Consider the following 24274-nt stretch of genomic DNA (forward strand, 5'->3'; position numbering starts at 1 on the left):
AAGACGAACACGTTGAAAACCTGTAATTATAACTTTCCATTCCAATAAAAACTTTTTTTCTCTTTCCTCTCTGTGTTGCCATTAGTCCTTTATAATGCTCTTCTTTGCATATGCTTTAAGGCGGCAATTTTCGTCACACGCTAATCGTTCCAACGCCATTTGTGGTTTTTCAATACGCTGATCAATTTGCGAAAGGAAAAAGTGGGTGTTGCCATTCGAAAAGTTCAAAATTCTCTCACTGTAACCGTAACCGTGAGTTCTGCGTTGTTTAGAATCATCGCAATCTCCAGCGCATACCTTCAAATAACTATGTCTGAAATTTTAGTTCGATTGGTTGAGCGGATAGGCCGCTAGGGTTTCATATATAGGGGAAGTTTTTTTTTGGACCACATTGTATATTATATATAATATGCGTATAACATTTTACCCATGTTATCTTGTGAACATGGACAAAAAGAGTAATTTTGTATGGATTTCAACTGACTTGGAATATGTTGTTAGAAATGTAAAAATCTCGGACGCGTTTGTAAATGGCCCATCTAGCTCAAAGGAGGTGGAAATGGTGGGAGGAGTTGAAATTTTCAATAGCTTTCTTAATATTGGAGATACAAAAATAAATCCTATTAGCCAAATTAGCGCCTAATTAATACGAACAAAGTTTTTTGATAACTGCAATATGTTGGAAGTTAGAAGTTGAAAAGTGATTTTCACTCCCTAATTTTGACTGTTTCTAACATCCAGCCTTCTATTTCTAACATGTGCCTTTCAATTTGGCGAAAGGATTTTTTTAAAACACATTTCTATGGCGTGTATTTGTATTTATGCATCTCTTATACATAAATAAGATAGTTCTTTTCGAAGAATTATAAGATGGATTACCATCATTTTGCATTTATATATAGACATTTATAGGTAATTTTTTAATGCAGAAGAGAATTTACTTATAAGGTCACAATGTATTGATTTAGAAGACTTGTGAAATGGTTTGATAATTACACAATTCTATTTAAAAAACAGAATCATATATAAAGATGGCTCTAAAAACCTCAAATGAATCACCACGATGGGGAAACAAATTTTATCAAAAATTAATACATCCATTACTCTTACACGGTTTATTAAATAACACGCTTATACTAATTAACTTAGAATAAAACATTTATTTTTATACATCTGTTTTTACAGATAGTGAAGGGAAAACAAGAATTCTAAGAATTTATTTTTTATTTGAATCGACTATCACGCAGATAGTCAACATCTACTGGTAAAACAAACATCTGAATCATGTAGTTCGGCACGGGTCACGAATTTCTTTTGTTTGCTTGGAAATAATATAAGTAACAAATACTTGATAAAAAAAACGAACATAAGATACGTTGGTCAAAACAACAATATTAAAAACATTTAATGGAACAAGGCAATTTTTAAAAAGAGGAGGAAGAAACAAACTGCACAGCTTGGATTATATTAGTTTAACTTTAAGTCTTTTGCATACTTTCTTCGGAATGACAATGATTTATTGAATGTGCATTGCATACCACCTTGGAAAATCTCGCATATAATTCTAATACAATGAGCTAAGCTGACACAGAACATATGGCAAAATTTTAGAAATAAATTGTTGCGACAATTCTATTCCGGTGCAATTTATGTCACAAATGTAAGAAAAAGAACAAAGAGGCGCGTACACGCGCTACAGTCTTCAAGGCCTTGTATCTCAAGCAACGAAAGTGTTCACTTTAATTCTTTCAATTCCCTCTGACAAAATGTTGCTTCCCCACACACGGCTTTTTAAGAAATTCCTCCCCCCCCCTTTCTGTACCATGTTTACCATTTCTGTACCCATCTTTAATGTACTTTTAAACCTCTCACGTGATATCATCTCAAACCATATGACTGGCGCGGTATAGCCTATCTTTGGCTCCTGCGCCACTAAACCTGAAATAACCAACCACCCCGCCCCTTTTCTTTCACATTTATCACCCGTGTCTATTAAGTTCCAGAAGGTGGTAGAGACCCCCCCCCCCGAGCTTTGTTTGGGAAATCAGAAATGCTAGCGAAAACAGAAGTTATTGGAACCTTAATTTAAACTGTTAAAAGGAATATAAACGTTTAAATTTATTTAAAAGCTGACAAAAATATGGATGAATTAAAATGAAAGGAATTAATGGTCTAAAAAAAGCAAGGCTTTTCTATTAAATTTTCTTTATCGGGTTCTGTTCTTTTAATGCGTTTGTTAGCTGCATTTATAATCATAAAATAGCTACGGTCCTGAAAAAAATTACTAATATCAAAAAACGCATTCAAATAAGATGCACACAATCTTTAAAACTGTATTGATTTTATAGTGGTTTTTTTTTTGTATACTGTATTTGATGATTATTTATTTCGTGCTAAATTTAAAACAATTTTAAAGTGGAAAAGAGAAATAAGGTGTATTATATTTTCTAAGTGGCACAAACACACATACAAAATCAATTAAAATCTATAAACTGAATTGCAATAATTAACAAACTGCAAACACTCCAATTTAATTATAATTAATATTCATTCAATTATAAAGATTTTAAGAACTTTATCACTGAAAATACCGCTATAATAATTCATCCATAAACAATAGTTGATAACACTAATTCATTCTAAGAATAAAAAAGTTTTCCTTCTGTTCGAATATCAATTAATTACAAATTCCACTTAAATTGTTTAAAAAAAAAAATTCAAAAATAGACGAAAAACCTTTATTTTGATAAAGAAAATATTACGAAACGAAGAATTCTTGTGCAATTTAACAGAAAAGTCGCGACCTCGAAAGGTAAACTTGCAAGCGTTAAGATTACTATTTTCGAAATGGTCACGCAATCGATTTTTCCCAAAGACAATAGGATTACGCGTGGGTGTTAACAGTGGATCGATGAAGCTATACGGCATCCATCGAGATCCCAACAAAATAAAGATTTATAGCACCGATAAGTTCTCCCAAATACACAAACAGAAAACTGCACCGAATTCAATCCAATTTCGATGAGGAGACACAGTTCTAAGTCGCAGTTGCATGCGAAGTGGAGCATTTCAGTAGTGCTTCTGATATCTTTATACAGGAAATTACATACACTATTCAAACGCTTTTTTTACTAAAGATAAGCAGGGGAAAAAAAATCAATTCTTTTTAATCAAAAAATATAAAATTTTCTATATTAATCCCTTCACATAAGAGTTTCACCTCCTAATGATATGACACACCCTACTGGAGACATTTAATGCTATTTTAATCCACATACGAATTTTAAGTGACATAGAACATTAATGCTTGTCCACGTGATAGACAGACACTATTTTATGTGAAAGTTAAAGAGATAATTTCTAGATTAATTAGTAATGAAGCGCAGTTTGGACATGATTGCAAACTGCAGAAAATACAAATTTCTTGGTTTGCTATTTGAATAATAACTCGGTTTCAATAAAGTCGTCATATTTTGTTGTTAATTATTATGGGAAATGATTTGTCAGTTTCCTAATTTAGTTTTTTTTTTTTTCCCATATACCATTTAAAAATTATTTTCAGATTTCAATGCAAATTAAAATGACAATATTTTGTCAGTTTATCATGAACACAGTCTTGCATTCGAGACCCAAATATTTTTAAAGGATTTCGGTTTCACTACTGAAAGATGCATTTAAAAATGAAATCTACAGTAATCTATGACACAAAAGATTATTTATAATGGAAAAATTACTGAAAATCCATTATTATAAATTCTATTTTATAAGAATATTTTGCAAAAGCAATTGCATCTCAATATAACGCTTTGGAGTTGGTTTCCCGAACGTCAAAATGGTTATAACAGAAATTACGTGGAGCTAAAAGACATACTAAAGGGGAAAAAAAATTTCTCTTAAGACCTACAATAGCAATTTTACAATTTCAGTACTTAAGAATTATTTATATTCATCAGAAATTTCTGATGCCATAAGCTTCCATTTTTAAATCATAAAGTTTTAATCATAAACTGATAATTTGTAACAGAATGTTGAACATTATGTGTTAATCAGTAAGAATTTCACAAATCAATGAACTAATTGAAAAATTCAAATTAAAAATGTGACACACTTGTGAGAAGTAGACAAGAAAGATTAACCTTTTGAGCCCGGATGTCTCCTCTCAAGTATTATTCAAAAGAATGCATCATATTTTGATGTTTTATCTATATATATTTTTAATTTTGATTGTTAAAAATACTTACAGAGTGGTAAGATGTACATTAATTTTTAGGTGAAATTTAACTTATAATAATTATTAATTAGTATATATCCATTTAGTTTTCCGAGTGCATTGGGTTAAGAGTCCACATCACGTCCTCTTAGTTTCTATGGTCTAGAGCCTAGGTCTATGGCTCTAGAGAAAAAGAAAGCAACTTTATTTGCAAAACTTAGAGCAAACATATTTAAAAACTATTCATAGTATGAGATAAAATATAAGTAGTAATAGTATTCGGCACCAACCTAAAATTTGGCATAAATTATAACAATAAGTCGCCATACTGTCCCACGTTGCCATAGTTATCCGTACATCTAAACGATTGAAGTAGAGAAAGTTATGAAAAAATTGTATCAGTGGATATAAAAGTAAATCAAATAAGAAGGAAAAATGATGAGCGTCATGGGACAAAATTATTTCACGCAAAGAATAGATGCATACTAGTTCATTTTTTTTCCCCCGTTATAATAACCTTAAACATTTATCAAACGAAAATTTGAGCGTAAAGATAAGAAAGATTCAGGTTCGAACCCATTTTAATAAAAAGGTTATTATAAAAACAAGAGTTTCGATTGTTTATTTTTGCTCCAGCATTTCAATTTCACAATTCATTCTTTCAAGTGATTACACACATAATCAAAAGAACACGGGGAATTCAGTAATTTAAAAAATAACCGGCATAATTAAATAATATATTATTTAATTATGATGGCGGCTGTAGCTATAAAACCGTTTCTAGTTGAACATATTTATAACTCTGAATTCAGAATTTCTCTTTATGTCTTCTAATAATAATAACTCTTATTAAAAATATTCTTTCATCAATAATGACGGAGAAATGTTTTCAATAAATACAAGTTAATTAAACACGCCATTGATAGTTAAGGTCTTTGTTTATCTAAAATATAATTAATACCATTTAGCGACACTTCCTCATAAGATTCTTATAATAATAATTTCTATCTTTCGATTTCTCAGGCTCATCTCTGAATTTATTACTCTGTCTGAAGAATTGAACTTTCAAATTCACTATTTTGCGCGAAATAATTAAAGCTCTTTTTTTAAAATTAATTAGTTTATCAAAAAGAAAAAATAATTCACGGTGGCCTCAATTACCAGACATTATTTCAGATTTTTTTTTTTTTTTTTTCAATATCTTTTAGGAATATCCCAAGTCTAACAAAAGGGAAGAAAAATTGATAAGCACATGGGATCTATTCAAGTTTACATTTCCGCATTTGTTGGCAAATTTAATTTTGGCATTTGTTGTGTATTTTGTTGTAGAAATAAAGAGGTAAAGTCAGTGAGATATTTAAAACTTTTAATAAAAAGTAATTAGTTGGCAAAGCATTACCTAAAACAAATTAAAATATGATTAATCGAAATATATTATATATATTTACTTAGTATTTGAATGTAAAGATTTGCGAGATGAATACGCCGGAAAGGTGAAAATAAACTAACATAAGTGAAGGAAAAATCTGTATAAAAATATACATAGATAACTTTTGTTTGAAGAAGAAAACAGAATGCACAGACAAACTTCACTATGCATTTAAATTCTTTCAAAATAAGAAAGAATAAGAGCGAGATGCCAAAATCGAGGCATCTAAATAAAACAAAACCACAGATGCTATCTGAAACACCAATCTCCAAGCAGGCAGTACTTTATCAAAGAGAGAAATCAGCAAAGAGAAATATTTGAAAAATCCTTGAATAATTCAGAAGCCTGTTGGATTTCCATAAAAAAATCAACGCAAAGGAGAAGGAATACGTAAAACCTTGCAACATCAATGATCTATAGTTTTATGGAAGAATGAACCAAGCCAATGCTGCTTCTCCAAAGAGAATGCTTTTCATTCAAGTACATGCCATGATAACATATTTAGCAGAAATATATTCTGTCGAAGAAAGGTCAAGCAGCATTAAGAAAAGAAGGCTGGTGCAGAGGTTTTTCCAAGTGGAATTAACATAAGTGAAACACATGTGACAAAATAGGGGTGGAAAAGTGTGGTAATGTACAAAGTCCGGAAAAGTTCATGATAAAAGATTTTATACTTACTCATCATAACGATAAGAGTTCTAACCACATTTTAAACCAGTACGCTTACTTGGTGTATCCTGAAAGTTTGCTTCTAGCGGACAATAAAGAAATGGAAATCAGATCGGAAACTAAATTGAATAATATACTACACGCTGACAACCTACAAATGAACTAAAAATGGATAAATATTTGCTTTAGCAACAGCTTCTAGTTCGTTGATAAATGTTCTGAAAACATCGAACAAAGTTGATAAGACCACGGCACACTTTCGGTAGCTGCGCAACCTCAACCTTTAATCGAAGGATTACTATCTTGAGCCCTTATGTAAGATATTAATCCCTCAATTAAATTAGAACAGTAATGAGTAGAAAATGTAACTTCTATTTCTTTGCACACGCCAGTAATTTACTACTTCCTTAAAACTCTTTAAAATAATGAAAATTATCAAACAGGTATATACAAATATTAACGAAATAATAAAAATTTATATATTTAAAATAATTATGCATATGAAATTAATTATAAATTAATGCGAATGCAAAAGCTATGAAGCAATTTATAACTAGAAGTTAACTATTCGGGATTAATAAAAAATACTGGATCATAAGAAAATGCTTCGTCGTAGTCAAAGAATCAGATACTCAGTCAATCCATCTATCAGTGAGACCATATATCGAATTTTTGCATTTTAAAGCTTATAAAGCAAAATTACAGTTGGTTTCAAAAATACCACATAGAATTCTAAGGTCCCTTAACCGATTTAAAATGATTATACAATCAGAAAAAAATGGCGGCATACAATTAGATCATTCCCACCAATGATAAGAATATATGAGGTTAGTGAATACTAAATTTACGAAGAAGCTAAGAATGGTGTAAATTTAGGTGTTAAGCTGGATTCTATGACCCATTTTAGGTAGAAAATAGACAATTCCTTCCTTCCTTTATAGATATGCCCGAAGCTCATCTCATTTCGTGTTTTATAACAATTTCTTGAAAATATTAAATCATATGAAAATAAAGCAAAGGAAGAAATTGGTAGCAAAACTCACTTTACATTATAAATCTTCGCAAATGCAATGTTTTGAAGTTCCAATCATATTTAAAAAACGAAACGTATTTCTAATAATTTTAAACAATATTAAAAAATTTTTGGTCCTATTCAATCCCTGAGTATTCAAAGTTGCCTCGAACCGAAACAGAGTGGTTTGGAGTGATTGATCTTGGATCAATTGATGATCTTGAAACTCATTAGATCTGTTCGGGTTCCGAAAAGTCCCAGAATATCACTAATAATTATACAAAGAGTTCCTAAATCAGTGCTTATGATCCCAGGAAGTGATCTCAAAATTCCAAACAATTGTCTTTCAGATGCTTCAATATTTGTAAGCAAATACATCTTAAAACACTGAATTATAATTTATTATTAAACTTTAATTTAAATCTTAGTTAAATTTTTACCCGCCTGAAGTTATTTAAAATAAACATTAAGGTCAAATGGAGGAAATAAAAGATGAATTTAAAGATTAACATATATAAAAAGTATGATTTTAAAAGCGATCATAGCCTAGAATAAGAAAAACTGACTTGCTCTAAGTTGTAGGAAAATTTCGTCCCCGTAAAGAAGGAGGTGGGGGAGACCATGCATATAAATATATCGTTTGTATTATTATTTTAATGGTATAAAGATTACATTTCTCAGCAATTTAAACTCATTCTTCCTCCTTTTCGACTTCGGCACTATTTCCAGTATATTGTTGACTGCTTCAAAAAATTGCGTGCAGCTAGCTGATGGTGGATTTCGGACTAAGCAGTGAAGGCAATTGCATAAGACTGCTAGGTTAGATGGATTGCAAGAAAATTCGATTAAAAAATTTTTAATACTCTAAATGCCAAATAAATTAAAAGAAAATAATAATTCCATAAATTATAAAGCATACAAATATAAATACTTCATCAAGTATAATTGACTAGATTTCTAAATATTTCATTATACAGACTTAGCATTAAGCGTTACAAGAATTAGCGTTTCATTAGATTTAGTTTAGTCACAAACATTAAGTGTTTTATTAAATATAATTGTTTAGAATGTGGATGGCGCGTAATAACGAGTCATAATAGATAAAATTATACATATTTTTGTACAGTGATTAAAATAAAAGGCCTGAAATAAATCAATAAGATGGCCATTAAGTTAAAATTAATCGATAAGTGAATTTAAATTGACTAGGACAGTAAAATGCATTAGTTTAGTTATTTGTTTGAAAGCAACACAGAGGCTATTTTAACCCTTTCTAGGGCCGTGGGAAGTATGCTTCCCACCAAATTTATCAATCTTTGTATGAATTTATGTAGGTTGGCGTAAGTTCTGACAAATTTTTTTTGGAAAGACAGCAACTTAGATGTTTCAGTTCTTTATCTCACACAAAATGATGCGTCTTGATTTGTTATTTAATTATTAATTAACCAAATTAATTAATCAAATTAAATTTATCCCTAATAAGCTAAATGAATCCCTTTTCTTATTCTAATTTCAAGCCTAAGAATATTTTAACATAATATGACTAGAAAAAAATTGGCCTTGAAGACGGACCTAGTAATCTTGAACTCTGGTGAGATGGCGAGGACGATATCAGATCCCTCGATACCCCTTTGAAGCGGGGTATCCAGGACCATATTCTTTTCCAAATTTCTGCACCACAAACCACGACATCAGATTTAATGTGCACCACATATAACGTCGTATACACCACAAAATTTGAATGACCTGGAGCCCTCCTGTTCCGTTGTCATGGAGCCATCCAGTTCCGTGGTCATGACTTTACCATTAGCCCATCGTTACTCATGCAAAATGACTATACGCCAAATATTCACAAAAACCTTTAAAAAAAATTACTGTAATATTTGCTATACGAGATAAATATGAGGAGACAAAATAAATAATAAGGATTCTACTCCAAATCCTAACATAAAAAAAATAAGTAAATGATTACAGAACTTTTTCAAAAAGCACTTAAGAAAAACGATTCGCGTCAGACCCATTATCTTCTAAATATTTTCAGAAATCTGTTTTCCAGAGCTACACAACAATGAAAATAAATGAAGTCAATTACCAGCTAAAATATATCAACCTGGGTATCCATAACTACCCTAGTGTCAATAAAAAGCCACTGAAGCATAATTCCCACAGGTATTATAACGAGCGTCGCGCGAGAGTGTGAATGAAGTAATTGAATCAACTCACTGACTTCTATATTTAGCAAAGGAAGCATGAATATTTTGGGCAAACACAGCCAATAATGAAGAGGGACAGAAAAGGTGGTAATTAACGGCTCATTTGCATGGCGGATAAATCAATGATGGGTGGACCGTTTAGGCGGGCGAAAATCTCAACCGCTTTGCGAACGAAGCTTTTTTGGAATTTGTGGATCAATAACTTTCCAAGAGCTTTTGGCTTCATAGATTCAAATGCGATTTTTCAAAAAAGTGAATTTTAATTTAAACTGAAAAAAAGCACTCTAAAAATGAAGCGAAATAGTTACGATCTTGAGTTTTGTAGTTGTTGCAGTAACATAATGGCATGATTCAATTCTTGTCCATTCGATTACGGGAGAAATGATTTTATGCAAATATATATATTTCTGATTTAATTTAAATCAACAAACCAAAGTAAGGTACAAAGTTTAACCATAACCGCTACAAGTGTGATGTTTATGAATAAATTATTAAGCTTTAATAACTCTTTGCTTTGTTTCGAATACTACATTAGTTTCAAGCATTTTAATTGCCTTAAAACAAAACAATGTTAAAAATCATTAGTGACAACCTCACGGCAGGTGTTATCACAGACCCAGTTAATTGGACCATCTACAAAATATAACCTATGTTAGTATTTCATGTTAAGATGGAAATAATCATACCAAAATAACTAGAATATCATCGTCTGTAATATGATGATATTCATGGATATCATATAATAAACGATTATGCCATACGGATTGTTTTACAAGCGCAGCTGTGTCAATTTTTTTAGCATATTTTCTTTAGTTTTTGCTGTTTCTTTAGTTTCTATTAATAAACGTGCTCACATTAATAAAATATTAATGTGAGCACATTTATTAATAAAAATATCGAACAAAGAACGTTAAAATAACTCCCAATTTAAAAAATAATGCATTAATTATTTGTTACAGATAATTAATAAGCAAAAAGAATTAAAATTCTGTTAATTATATAAATGGTAATAAGAAACAAATTAGTTTACAGGCTATTTGAAATCCAAACAAATGTTAAAATAAATTTTGTCTTTTAGTTATATTAACATCCTGTAAACGCTATGTAAATTGAAGTTGTCCGTGTGTTATTGCATGAAACACAACAGAAGTAGGAATCAAAGAACGGCGCTTTGACAATATAATCAAAGACCACCAGAAATAAATCGAATTTTCAAATTTTTCAATCGGTCAATTTTGATCATGGCAATAAAAAAATGATAACACAAAAGGAATCTATCCATTAAAAAAAATAACAGTACGCTGATAAGGATTTGGGAACTATCACTAAAATGAACGTGATAGTTCTGCGTACAAGATCATGCAGAAAAATCAGGAATGCAAGACTTTTCTGAAAGGGTACAAAGCGGATCAACGGATGAAAGTTAGTCCAGATTTGCATATCAAACAAAGCACACATTAAATACAGTCTGCAACACTGAACTCGAAATTGTGATTGCATAATTGCGTCCTATTATTGCAAGAAGACTGATTAAAATTTCGCTACTCTTTCAAACCTAATGACAACGTATACTATTAGTGATTCAAATATTAATGTGAGAATGTACGAACGAAGCGAATGGTTGAATCCCCATCAAAACTGATTTGCAGTTCTGCAACGCTTGGACTCTTCCATGAATTTTTAAAAATGCATCATTAAATATAAACGCAATTTCGGCATACCAGAGAAATGAGTTCAATTACCATGAAGCAGAACTTCAATTCAGCACCATGTTTAATACTTGGACTTTAGTGCTTCCGATAGAAATTCCTCAGCACTGATTCATTGGCTGGGATTTAATGGGGAAAAGATAATATTTTTTGCCACATTGCGCCACGCATATTCCATAGGATAAAAGATATTCCTAGTTTCAAATCAAGACATTTCAAAAATTTTCAAGTTTTATTAGCGTGAATAATATCCCATATTTGAAATGCATAAGTTCTCGCGATGAAACTGCAAATAACTGCGTATCAACACTCGTTCTTTTAAATTCAATAACATGTCAAAAATAACATAATAATGGTTATTCAGCAAAATAACACCCACGGTGAACAGTTGGTGCAATCGAAACTCGGATTCGTGATTTTCCGATTACAAACAAAGTATTAAAGAAATTTGCAGCACTGTGCTGAATTAATCAAATTCAAATGTCATTTAATGCGCCGTCTTTATATAAAGTCTGTGTGTGCGTTCCTTGAACAAATCTACGGTCTTGCTGAAATCTGGTATGTGTTCATCAAAACGAGAAAAAGACCACAGATGCTTTTCAAAGTCAAGATGTGAATTTAAATTAATTCAAAATTAAGTAAGATTTAAACGATGAATTTTTTTTTCTCGATATCTTCAGAAAATATACTTCAAAAATGATTTTCACATCATCTTAAAATACAAAATACTTTTTAATTATACTATTTCATAGTGGCAAAATTCTCCTTTTAATTTCAAAATTATTGTGAATTTATTTTTACATAATTTGTAACAATGATTTTATTGTTGTAATGAAATGCAAACTAATTTCACTGTTTCGTCAAATCCTTCGATCGTGTGCTTTTGCTAATGTTAAAATGAAGATTTAAAACTGTTTCCCTCGCTATAAATTCCAAAATAGAATTTTCACTTCCGTTTTTAATTCCAAGTACACATAGTTTTTAGTAGGCATGCGTGTACAGTAATGTATATAAGACTGATTCGATTCAATTCAATTTTACAATCTTTTCAAATATCAAGATAAAATCTCTACTAATAATGAAAAAAGAATGCCAGTGTGTGTGTGTTGACACTCTAGAGAGCAGATCGTTAGATTTAGAGCAACCAAATTTGACATATGTACTTAGTAGGGTGGGAATGTTTGTGTGTGTGTGTGTTGGCGCTCAACAGGCCAGACCGTTCGACCTACAGCTACCAAATTTGGCACATGCATACCTTGGCGGTCGGGAATGTGCACCTGGGGTCCATTTTTTTGTACTTAGTAGGGTGGGAATGTTCACTTCAAAGAAATTATTTTAAATTTTTTAATTAATTTTATTATTTTTCAGCCATAACTGCCAATAATATTGTAAGACAAAAATTAATTAAATTTTACACCGTCTTAATATATATGATATTTTAAACTCTAATTTCAATTCTAATCAATTTCCAAAGTTTCATTGTAATTTTATCGTAACCATTCTAAAATATTCTCTTATTTCCTGATCCCATTCCACCTTTTCTTTTTAATTAATTCAACAGAAGCGCTGTGAAAATGCTTTAAGTTGCACTTTCACACGCTCCGAGTGAAGGGATAAAAAGTAGGATGCCTAGCACATTCCCTTACCTGGGTCGACGCGAGTAGAGAAATCCCTATCAAAATTTCACAGTGTATAAGCACTTGGAAAATTATTTTCCCTCTCTTTTAGGCTAATCTGCTCTTGTATCGAGTGAGAGCGGACGTGTTTTGTCCGTGCTGCTTGTGCCTCCCGGAATGGAAATAAAACGAAATTAAAAGTTCAAAGTGTCTTCTATGTCTTCGGCCACGACTCTGCCTCGAAAAATTGTGTTTATATATTCTTTTTTACCGTACAATCTGTATTTTTAAAATATTTTAAATGCAGCAACAAATGTCTTACCTTCAATTTTTTCCCAATGTTGATGAAGAAAATGTGAAAATACGGCTTATTTTACCAGCTGAGTAGGTTTCAGAATAAAGAGCATGCTTTGAAGTAAATTTATTGAATTTTTTTGCACATTTAAAATTGAAGTTTATCTACAGAAATAAACAATGGTGAAAAATTTTAATAGTTCGATCATTTTTAAGCAATGCATTTGTGTGTAATCAATAGTTTGATGAAAAAATATTATCTTTCCTATAGCTTGAAAAATTGCTTCCTTATTATAGTACCCTGATACTTTTTTGGTCAAATCAGAGAAATTCTAATTAATTAACTCTCCGAAATATTATTTAAATTAGGAAACATATTCTACAGCATACATAAAACTTCTATGCAGAACGATTCTACTTTCTATCCTTAGTTTTTAACGAACATGTTTAATTTCAGCAAGTAAGTTATTGTATTAGTTGTAATCTATTCACTTCCGCTTCAAATAGAAGTTGAAATTTCAGATGAGATAACAGGAAATTAGGGAGATTCAGACCACAATAAATAGAATTACTCAAGATTTTTAAAACAGTTATTGTCTATAAAAATTTGAAAATACTCCGTTGAAGAAGCCATTATGAAAAAGTTTTATAAAATATTTACCTGATATTTTCAGCAACCATTAAAATCTTGGCTCTAAGATGGCTAGTTTTAAATACTTTTTAGTGTTTCATATTAATAGCTTAACAATCAGAAGAGTCAACATTCCTCTCAAACAAGCCAACGTTGGCTGTGATATGGTTGTGTCACGTCTCCCAAAATTAAAAAAAAAAAAAATAAAAAAAAAAAAATGTGTCGCGTTTCGCAAAATATCAAAAAGTTTGAACAACGTCAGATATTTTGGCAGCGAGGTCAAAAAATTAGAAAACATCGCGTATGGATCCAAGAAATCCAAATGAGGTAAATATATTCCCCAAAAGTTATTTATGTTCCAGTGCGAAGATTAATATTAATTTGAGAAAAAGTATAACGAAAAATTAATTAGTTCATTTTAAGTAATGAAATGTATTCGCAATGTTACTTTTAAAGCCCCTGGAGACATATCCAATCTCAAACATTCAACATTTTTTTAAAAAAAAGCAAAGACATTCAATCAAGTCTCGACCGACCACCTTGCGATTTTTGAAGTTTCCGTTCCATCTTCAAGAGCATGAACTAACTCTCTTTCATTTTACGACTCTTCTGAGACAACACATCGTAGACAGTTTTCCACGAGAAACTCGAGAGCGCGCTATTTCTCCGAATGTGTTGAATGTTTGAATGCTCCATAAAAATAAAAAGATTTCGATACGATTTTTATTATGCCGAGAACGTGTCGACAGGGGGAAAAGGTAGAAAGAGAAAAGTGCGTTCAGCTGATTTTTTACCTTTCTCAAGGAAAATACGGCGGAGAAGAAAATAGGAAAGAATGGGGATGGAGGGGGGGATGAGTGGGGATGACAGAAAGACATATCAGGATGACGTCATGAATGACGCATCGACACAGTTGCCATGACAACAGAGTAAGGGTGGAGCTCAGAGTCGTCCATCAGTTTCGGTTCTTCTCGTTCATCTCCGGTAAATATCTCGAGTGATACTACAGACCTATAAAACTCTTATATCTGCACACAGCAAGTGACAGCATCCTAAACGATCAAGGGGGACAAGAAAAATGAGCATGTAAAAGCACTCAGCTAAAACCTTTAAGCAATTTGCCTTATAATTTCGTCAAATAGCATGAGAAGAATGGATGGGGGTGGAACATTTATAAAACTTACGTACTAAGAGTAACTAAATGTCTTTAAGATTACTGGGTCCTAAAGTTCTTTTTGTGTGTTTGTGTGTGTGGATTGAATAGTTTTTTTAAAGAAAAAACTCTAAAAAAAAGACACTGAGTCTACTACCTTAATAAAAACAATACATGGACATATATGGAACTATTATAAGTTTAAATCTGCAATACTTTCCAACTGTATTTAAGACTTTTTATAATTTAAAGAAATGGATTAGTATGAGATTTAAACAGATTAAATTGCAATAAAATATTAACATTAAGTTGACCATGAAGGCTCATCCAAGAGATGATTCAATGTCATCATGTCATCATTCATGCATCAAGAATTTTTTAATTGAATTAGTTTGTGTTTTATTCCACAAAAACTATCTTTGGCTAAGCTGCGTCACACTCACAGAATTAAAACGTTTATATAAATTTATAATAAAATCAAAATACAGAATGTTTGTGAAATTCAAATGTTTAAAAGTGTAAAAATGAGAATCATGAAAAAGCTCAATAATGATGTAAGATATGGAGCAAGAATTTTGGAAAATTTTCATTCGAATCCATTAATATATAAATAACTGAAAAAAAAAATTACATATAACAGAATGACATTTTCTCTTCAGGATTTGAACACAAAAGTTTAAAATAAAACAATCTTTCTGTGAAAAGAGAAAGCAAAGCAAAAATTCTAATCCGTAAAATACCAAATCAGAATTCTAGTGAGATACTTTGCTTATCTACCAACTCCCTTTCATTTCTTTAAAAAATTTATTGTAGCTTCCCTCAAATAAGCTTGTGTATTTTCTTTATTTGATTTAATTAAAGAGACATTTTAGAATTAGAGTTAATCTGATACCTAAGAAAAAAAAATCTAGAAAGATTATAAAATTTGATTTCAAACCAGGGCAATTTGATTTCAAACCAAAACCAGCAAAATTCCAAATATTTGAAACTTCATTCTCTTCCCTATAGTTTAGATTAAGATTTTTCTCTTATTATTTATTACCCCTCTGAAACGTCATCTCTATTAACATAACTACAATTTTATTCAATTTTTAAAGAAATTTCGATTAAAAACTTATTCACTTTCTTTGCAATTGCGCATTGGAAACAGCAAACGATTTTCACATGAGATCCTAAAAAATATTCAATAAAGCTTGTAGGAATGCAAAGCAGCTTTTTTTTTTTTTTAATAGTAAGGAATTAGTCTAACAATTTTGCAATCATTTTATAAGCAATCATGGAAGACTGACAAGTTCTCCTTAAACTTCTGCAAGCACAAAATATAAATGGGCATTTAATTTTAATTATTTACAATCATAAATTTTAAAAAAATTAAATTAACACTAGTCACCTTTGACGACTGACTTGCTCACCATGATTGATATTTTAGGTTATTAAATGATTAAAATATTTCAGCTTGTTAGATAAGACTTAAAAATACAACTTTGATTGGATTAATTTGCAAAAATTATTATGGGCACACATTAAAAGTCTATATTCTATGAAATATAAGTAGAAGTGAAAATCCTATTTCGGAATTAACGATGAAAAAAGCAATTTTTTAAATTTTAACACGGGCAAAGGCACGCAATTGAATATTTTGACGGGTGAGTTTGAATTTCATAACATTACAAAAGCAAATGGAGTGAGCATTAGTCTAAAAGCCTTTTTTTTAAACCTAACCTAACATTAAAAGCATCATAATAATGCAAAGAAAGAAATTTATTAAAAGTGCAGAAAAAAAACTGTACATTAATGAAACTGATGTCAATAAATTTTAATTTTTTATCTTGGGAAATTAATAATTTCAGAAGTCTTCTATTTTTATAGGTAAGTCATAATGCATAACCATAGTGATCGTTAAGCCTATTTTTTTTTTCTCGGCTATTAAACTTTTCGATTAATGCTTATCTGTATGTTACATCTTTTACTGGATGAAGCGTTTGACACGGCAAGGGGCATTTATAATAATTATATTTAATTAGGGAAGTGTTGTATTAAGTGCAGTTATAAAAACGCTGCTGAAAGCATCTTCTGAAATTTTTGCAAATAGATACGTTTACGTTTGACTGTTGCTATTTCGTAATCTATACTTATATAAAGCTCAATGTGTGTGTGTGAGTGTTGGCGCTCTATAGGCCAGATCGTTCGATCTACAGCTACAAAATTTGGCACATACATATCTTGGAGGTCGGGAATGTGTACCTGGGGTCCCTTTTTTTATAAATTTTTAATTAGAATTTTAATTATTAATTAAAAACTAACATTCACGCCAAAAAATCTTTTCATTTCCCCACCACCAAATGAGCAAGGGTTCAGTCCCCCCCCCACGCTCACGAGGATAGGCTTAACATATTTTCGGCCGATTCTGTTTATTTTCTTAGTGTTTGATACATTTAAAATTAAACATTGTTAATTAATCGATCTTTCAGATTCATTCTGAAGTACTTTTAAATTAAATTAAAACAGAATAAAGGAAATTAAAAATTTCTAATCTGTGTAGCGTTACCATAATTGGCGTAAAAAATTCTCGCATGCGCATTGCGTTCTGATTGTTGACAATTCTATTTTCAACGGATATGGACTTGGTTTTGAAGGCTTAACATATTTCCGACCGATTATTTCGAACGATTCTGTTTATTTTCTTAGAATTTGATGCATTTAAAACGAAACATTGTTAATTAATTGATATGTTCATGATGAATCTGAGAAAATTTTGTAGAAATCTTCTTGAAATATTACATAAATTAAGAAAGATATTCTTTATTGCCCATAAGGTTTAAATACTCAGCGACTCATTTAAAAAAAAAAAAAAATGCTTCGTTTGAGTAAAAAATGTTTTTATATTAATTGCAATTTTCCACTTTAATTTAAAGCATAAATTCTACGGGAGCTAACAGAAAATGAGAGAGATACATATTACGTTATGGCTGGAGGTCTTTATAATATTATGAATGAATCATATGACTATCAAAATTTGAAGCTTTAAATTATTTTGATGAAGAAGCTATTAAATAGGAGTTACGTAAAATATTTAATTATTAAAATTTTAACGAGCATAAAGATTGGCGAACCGGCTTGTCGCCAAAGGCGGCTAGTAAGTAATAAGACCGATTACCGCGCCATGTATGTTAGTGTTTTATACATAAATTCTAGAGAAAGAATTCCTACTTCTTCCTTGTTCACTCAATTCTGGTCATATTAAATAAACAAATATTAAGAGGTTTCTTTTAACAATATAATTTGAATATTCACAAGAAATATTATCAAACCTTTGTTGCCGACTTGCAGAATATAGTGCTCATTGTCCTTCCCAGAAATAATAGTTCAACCCCTTTCCATTTCAGGACTACACTAACTCAAATTCAGTATCCTCAGGCCCGCAGTCAATCAAACAGGCTGTTGAATTAATCCGCCCACAATGATCCTCATTATAGATACCGTAGATGCGATGTTTGCATTGCTCCTGTCTTACGAACGTAATACACGAGACAAGATCCAAGCGATATATCCTCGGTCAGCAATTAAGATGAAATACAAACTACATTAACCCTCTTCAACGAGACCAACCAAATTAATTTGGGTTCTAGCAATAAAGTTAATTTATATTGGTGCATTATGTGATTGAGTAATTACTTGAGAAAAATGGAAAAAAGATTACGTTTCATTTTAAATAACAGCAACATTCTAAATAATCTATCCAATGACCATTCAGGTAGATAGTACTGGTAAGTTAAGCCTGTCCTCATAATACTTTAAAAGTTCTGCATACAATCTTATTTAGTGTTGATAATGATATAACGTTGAATGAAATTTCATATTTAAAACGAGTATTTGCAAAATTTCATAAAATTCTTTTTACAATCTTAAAAGAAGTCGAGTTTTACTTGCGATACAGTTACTAGGAGCTTTCTTGTTTCAACTAATACAATTAATGATTAAGATTACATCTAATACGAAAAATATAAAATGTCTTTCTGAAATCGATATTGCAGTTAAATTTACTTGCTTTCTTCTCTTATTATAGAGAATTTTCGTATGGATTTTGACTTGACAATTAATCTGTTTATTTCTATTCTTATAAGTTTTCATTCACTGTTATAAATGAATACTCGGAAAAGTCTTGAAAAAATAAAAGAAAAGCAATTAAAATTGATTTGAGTTTTGTATGCTGCGCTTATTTCCTTACTAATTTTCATATCAATATAAACTATTCTGTAATGTCCTCACGTAAGGAGGAACAAATGATAATAATCAAGCAAATAAAGTTTAAGAATTTTCAATCTATATTCACCACCGATTACTGCTGTAGTAGGGGGAGGAGGGGGATCATATTGGTTAGCCGGAAGGCGAAAGTAGATTCCATTTGTCCCGAGATATAAGGAACCGAGAGATATATTCCATATGTCCAGAGATAACACTTTCAGCCATTCTCTCTAATTTCATAAAACTTTAAACTATGAGGATGAGATAATGTGAAAGAGAATGAAATTCATGAGAGCAGCCCAAGAAGGTCTCACAAGCATAGGTTAAACAGAAATCGTAGTTACAGGATTGAAAAATTTTCAGCCCCCTAACTTCCAAATTATTACAATTTCCAGCTTAATGTCTTTTATAATGATCAAACAACAATTCATCTAAAATGAATTACCTTTGTATTTTCAATAGTAAGAAAGTTATGGTGAAATGAAGATTTCCAACGCCTTTGAGCGCCTTCAGCCTTAGATGACCTATTTACGAAGTTCTGTTAAGTGAGGAGTTCTTCGGGCCCTCTAAAACATATTCCTTGCCTGCTCAATTTCGATCAAAAATACTCATATAATTAAAATCAGAAGAGTGTTTCTAAGGACCTTCATTGGGAATTCTGATGAAGTTTGCAAATTTACCGTAGTCTTGTCATAAGAACTCCAGAAATAGGTAGCATTCCTACAAGGAATTTACCTAAAAGTGTAACCGAGGCATGCGCAAATCACAAATGCTTCATGAAGTTTTGTAGTCACGCAGTTAAATGTAACACACATAACAGCATGTAAATGCTAAAACCATTAATGGCCTTAAAATTGTTTGGGAATAAAAAACTACAACACATAAATATGAGCCAATCAGTGAACGAGGAACAGATGTTTTGAGTTCTGACAGAGCAAAAGCGTTGATTAAGGTACGAAATCTGTGGTTAAAGTTGTTTCACCTTTTCAGTTCGAAGAAAGGAATGATTATCTCTTTTAAGAGAGAAACATCCTCATTGACCTTTAATAATCTTCGCAGAATTCCAAAGCGGAAATCCACACCCAAAGTATGAGGAAACTGGACTTTTTATCATTCAGAAAAGAGAATAGAAGCATTCTCACAACAGCAAACCAAACCATTCGCCGACAACAGAATCATGATGCAATGATTCTATTTTGACAGACAGCATCGTTTTATTAACTACTTCTTGAGAAAGAGCCACGCCGAAGTGATGGAAAAACAGAGAAACAAAATGTATCAACATATGAGCAAGGCAAATGACAAGACGTGATTATGTACAAGCGTTTGCATCGCGCTGCTTCATTGTGAACAAACCGTGATCCCTTCACGCTTTGGATATAAAATTAATTTCACGACTAAAATGAGCGTGGCAATAGGAGTGATTTACCTTTATGCGTGACGAGACGAAGCAAAAAAGAAAGAAAAGAAACCAAACACAGAAACAACCAGAGGTTATTTTAAAATTCAGTAGGCTTCAGTTTTCAAGGATTCGAAAGACAAATGAATAGGGAGATTCTGCAACACTCAACACGTAATTTAAAAAAAAAAAAAGGTAAGGTGAAAAATAGTCATCTTGTTAAAATAATTAATGGGAGTCAGCTAGATAATCTTACAACTAAAATATGAGAAGATCATTTTTAATGGTTTGTTGTTGCCCATCAAGTTTTCAGAATAGTGTAGAAGTACTTGACAGCTTATACTAACCATACAGGAAAGAGTTAGGAGTATTTGAAAAAACAAACAATGAAATACTTCTGTACGATCACTAGTATTTTCTAGATGAATATAATAATAGATAGAGTAATGAAATTATATTTAAAAGAAAGGTTGGTTAATATCATGAAGCTTTTTCTAAAAAAATAAGAAGTGTAGTAATATTTGTTACAGTGCTCAGTGATGCGGTTGTCGGTTTATTTTTGCACAATATTTCTTACACACATCTTGATTTCTCACCAACAATTATGATTTGATAATACTGGGAGCATAGTGCAGTATTTTTTTTCAAGGTGTAGGTGTCATATTTAAAGATTTTCACATTCATTCCCAAAATCCAAACGATTCTTTACAAATAGTAAATAAATTTGCAATTCACTTCATTTCATTACATAAAGCTTTCTTAAAATATTTTGAAAAATTTAAAATAATGGCATTTTTGAAAGAACATGCGAAAGAAATTGAAGTTCATGTTCAGATTATTTTTATTAAACATTATTTATAATACATTATATACATATCTATTAATTTGCTAAAATTTGAGTTATTTTCTAATTTTTTAATTTAAATTAAATATTCGTACTTAAAAAATTAAAAAATCTTGAAATCATTTTTTTTTTTTAATTCTCCAGGTGACCAAACTACACGTTATTAAAATCAATCAATTAACTGATAATCGAGGAATGAAAACATCAAACTTACATTTTATCATTAAAAAAGATAAGAATACATGAATTTGAAGTGCTACACCATCAGACAGCATAAAATTGATTACAAAATTCAATATTTATAAATACGCAAAAAGGATCAGAAAACTTGACGCACTGTTTTATTCAAAATATTGCTGTTAGAATTATTATCAACACTTTACTTATTTTTGAGAATCATCGCTAACGCATGACTTCACTAAAGAAAATAAATTCTGTTCTTCAGTTGCTTCTTTTAAATTTTTATTTTCGCCCATTTTAGATATACTTTCACGGTGCTTTTTTAATCTACTGAATTCTAAACCTTCTTTAAACAGCAGTAGTCGATTTTATTTCCACCAACTAAAGAATGTTTCCGCTCGTCATGAGACCTTGAGTCAACAGGGGGTAAAGAAAGGAAAAAAAAAAGTTACGTTTCATTTAAATTTCTGAAAATGATTCCCAAAAGGAAAAACTAAATAACCAAGCTTTTCTTTTGCGAATTCTTTCTATTTATATATACGTTGCAACATAGGTGATTCGTACTTATTATTTTTGAACTTTTCCTTAAGTTAAATAAAGGTGCGAACGCACCTAGTATTCTCAATGAAAGATAAGAGAATAACATTTTGAAGTTTTGAACCCGTTCGAAGGCTTTATTACTTAGCAAAATATTCAATTAAAAAAGCAATACAAATTTCTTACTTTTTAAAAACATTTACACATTATTTGTAACACATTTGATATGGATTGTATCGCTTATTATATTATTTAATTAGCGTTTTTAAAAACATTAAAAAATTATAATTATAATTACATACTAAAATAAATGCTAATAAAGTAATATACAGGGTGGTTATAATTAAAGTTCCACTTTGAAATGGTCATAAAAAGAAAACTACTGGACCAAATGTTATCAAACTTGGTAATGGTTTAAAAAAAATCATAAGAATTTCTTTTCCGCCAAAAAAAACACTAGGGGTGGGAATGGCGCTGTATGCAATATTGTTAAGCAAAATAGAACAAAATGTGTTGAATCGTTTCTGAAATGTGTTACAAAGCATGTTCAGTATGATGTTCACCATTTTTTGAAAGCAAGTTAAATCCGCATTACTGCATTCTCAACAGTAACTCTTAGCATATTAAGAGGAATGTACCGCATCTTTCAGTTCCGCCAAATTGTTTAGATTATCACCATAAACAGTGCTTTTGAGATAAGACATATTGAACATGCTTTGTAACATGTTCAGAAACGATTAAACACATTTGAAACCGGTGTCTTCATGTCATATTTTGCTTAACAATATTGCATATAGCGGCATTTCCCCCCTGGTGGTAAATTTTCAAACTTTCTTTTGGCAGAAAAGAAATTTCCATGACCTTTAAACTATTGCACACCTGTATATTAAATAACGTTTATTGTCATTTTAAATTTAAAAGGTTGCCATTTCTTGCTGTATTCCCTTTTTGATCCAATTTTGTTTGTTAGAATATTTAGATAAAACGAAGTTTTATAGAATACATTCTACAGCGTGACCCATAAATTTCGTACCAGACAATTTATTACAACAACAAAGTTACAAATATTTTAGATTGCACGCGAACTTCATAACACCTTGCATTATTCCTTTCATACAATGGAACCAAGGATTTCGAAGTGCCAAAAAGTGCCAACTAATTTCAAGAACTATTCGTCCAACTTGCCCTCTTCAGACAAGCTTTTCCTAACACAACCTTTAATAAAACTAATAAATGTTACTAAAAATACCTTTTACAGAAGTTCCATTAAATTCGCTTCGATTAACTGCTCCCAACGTGATTTTTTTTCTTCATTATTTTTCCTATCCCACAGTTATTTATCCCTTAAAACACGAAAGGCACTTTCATCGGATTTATCGCAATCACAGTAAATGCCATGTGTTATATAAAGAGTAAAAAAGAAGGAAAGATGGAAAAGATTGTAAATAAGATTAAGAGATTTAAGAGATAATCAAATATTCAGCGTTTCCATTTAAAAGAGAAAGCAATTTGAGCGAACATAAAATTCGCAGTAAATTCAAAATGACATGCATTCGTTTTAACTCGAAAGAACGTAATCCAGTTGTACAGATAAGGAAAATCCTTTCAAAAACATGGGGCGGTATTTAAAATTATAAATTCTTACGACTAGGCACTTGTCTGTAAAATAAATCTTCAAAGAAATTTGCCAATTATATTTTTAAAATTGAAAATTCATATTGTGATTTGAGATAAACATACATAAAAAAATATAATTTACATATTTGAGATGAGCAAATCGGGTATTATTAACGCCGCCATTCTCAGATAAAGTGTAAAATATGAGATTATTTGAATTTATTATATATTTTTCCAAGACATTGTATGTAATACCTATGGCATTATACGAAATTGCACATACCATTTAGACAAAGCATGTAAAAATGATCATTAATATCTTGCTCTTTCATACATAACAATATGGATCTAATTTAGCATGCGCGCAGCAAAGATACGAATACAAATTAAGGAAATTTGTGAACTATATTCACACTTTGTCTGATAGGACCTATGCATTCTACCCAATGGAGGATTTCAAACTTCGGCAAATACACACGTTCTTTTTAATTATTGGTGGAGATTTTATCGGAAGTT

At 30.8% G+C, this 24274-nt stretch overlaps 1 protein-coding gene across 3 annotated transcripts in view; it reads right to left on the bottom strand.

The window, feature by feature from the left end:
• The window catches only part of LOC129961738 (serine/threonine-protein phosphatase 2A 56 kDa regulatory subunit epsilon isoform-like), a 107634-nt gene that overhangs the window by 43209 nt on the left and 40151 nt on the right, over nt 1-24274 (bottom strand). Inside the window, exon 1 of one of the 3 annotated variants that reach the window (XM_056075305.1) lies at nt 6318-6406. The exons of the other annotated variants lie outside the window; for them this stretch is intronic. Within the exon in view, the coding sequence (XP_055931280.1) occupies nt 6318-6324 (7 nt within the window). The 5' untranslated portion in view covers nt 6325-6406. Of the gene's footprint in view, nt 1-6317; nt 6407-24274 lie in introns of those variants that run through there. 3 annotated transcript variants of the gene reach the window in all.

The sequence above is a fragment of the Argiope bruennichi genome, chromosome 1 (genome assembly GCF_947563725.1).
Source record: "Argiope bruennichi chromosome 1, qqArgBrue1.1, whole genome shotgun sequence".
Lineage (NCBI taxonomy): Eukaryota > Metazoa > Arthropoda > Arachnida > Araneae > Araneidae > Argiope > Argiope bruennichi.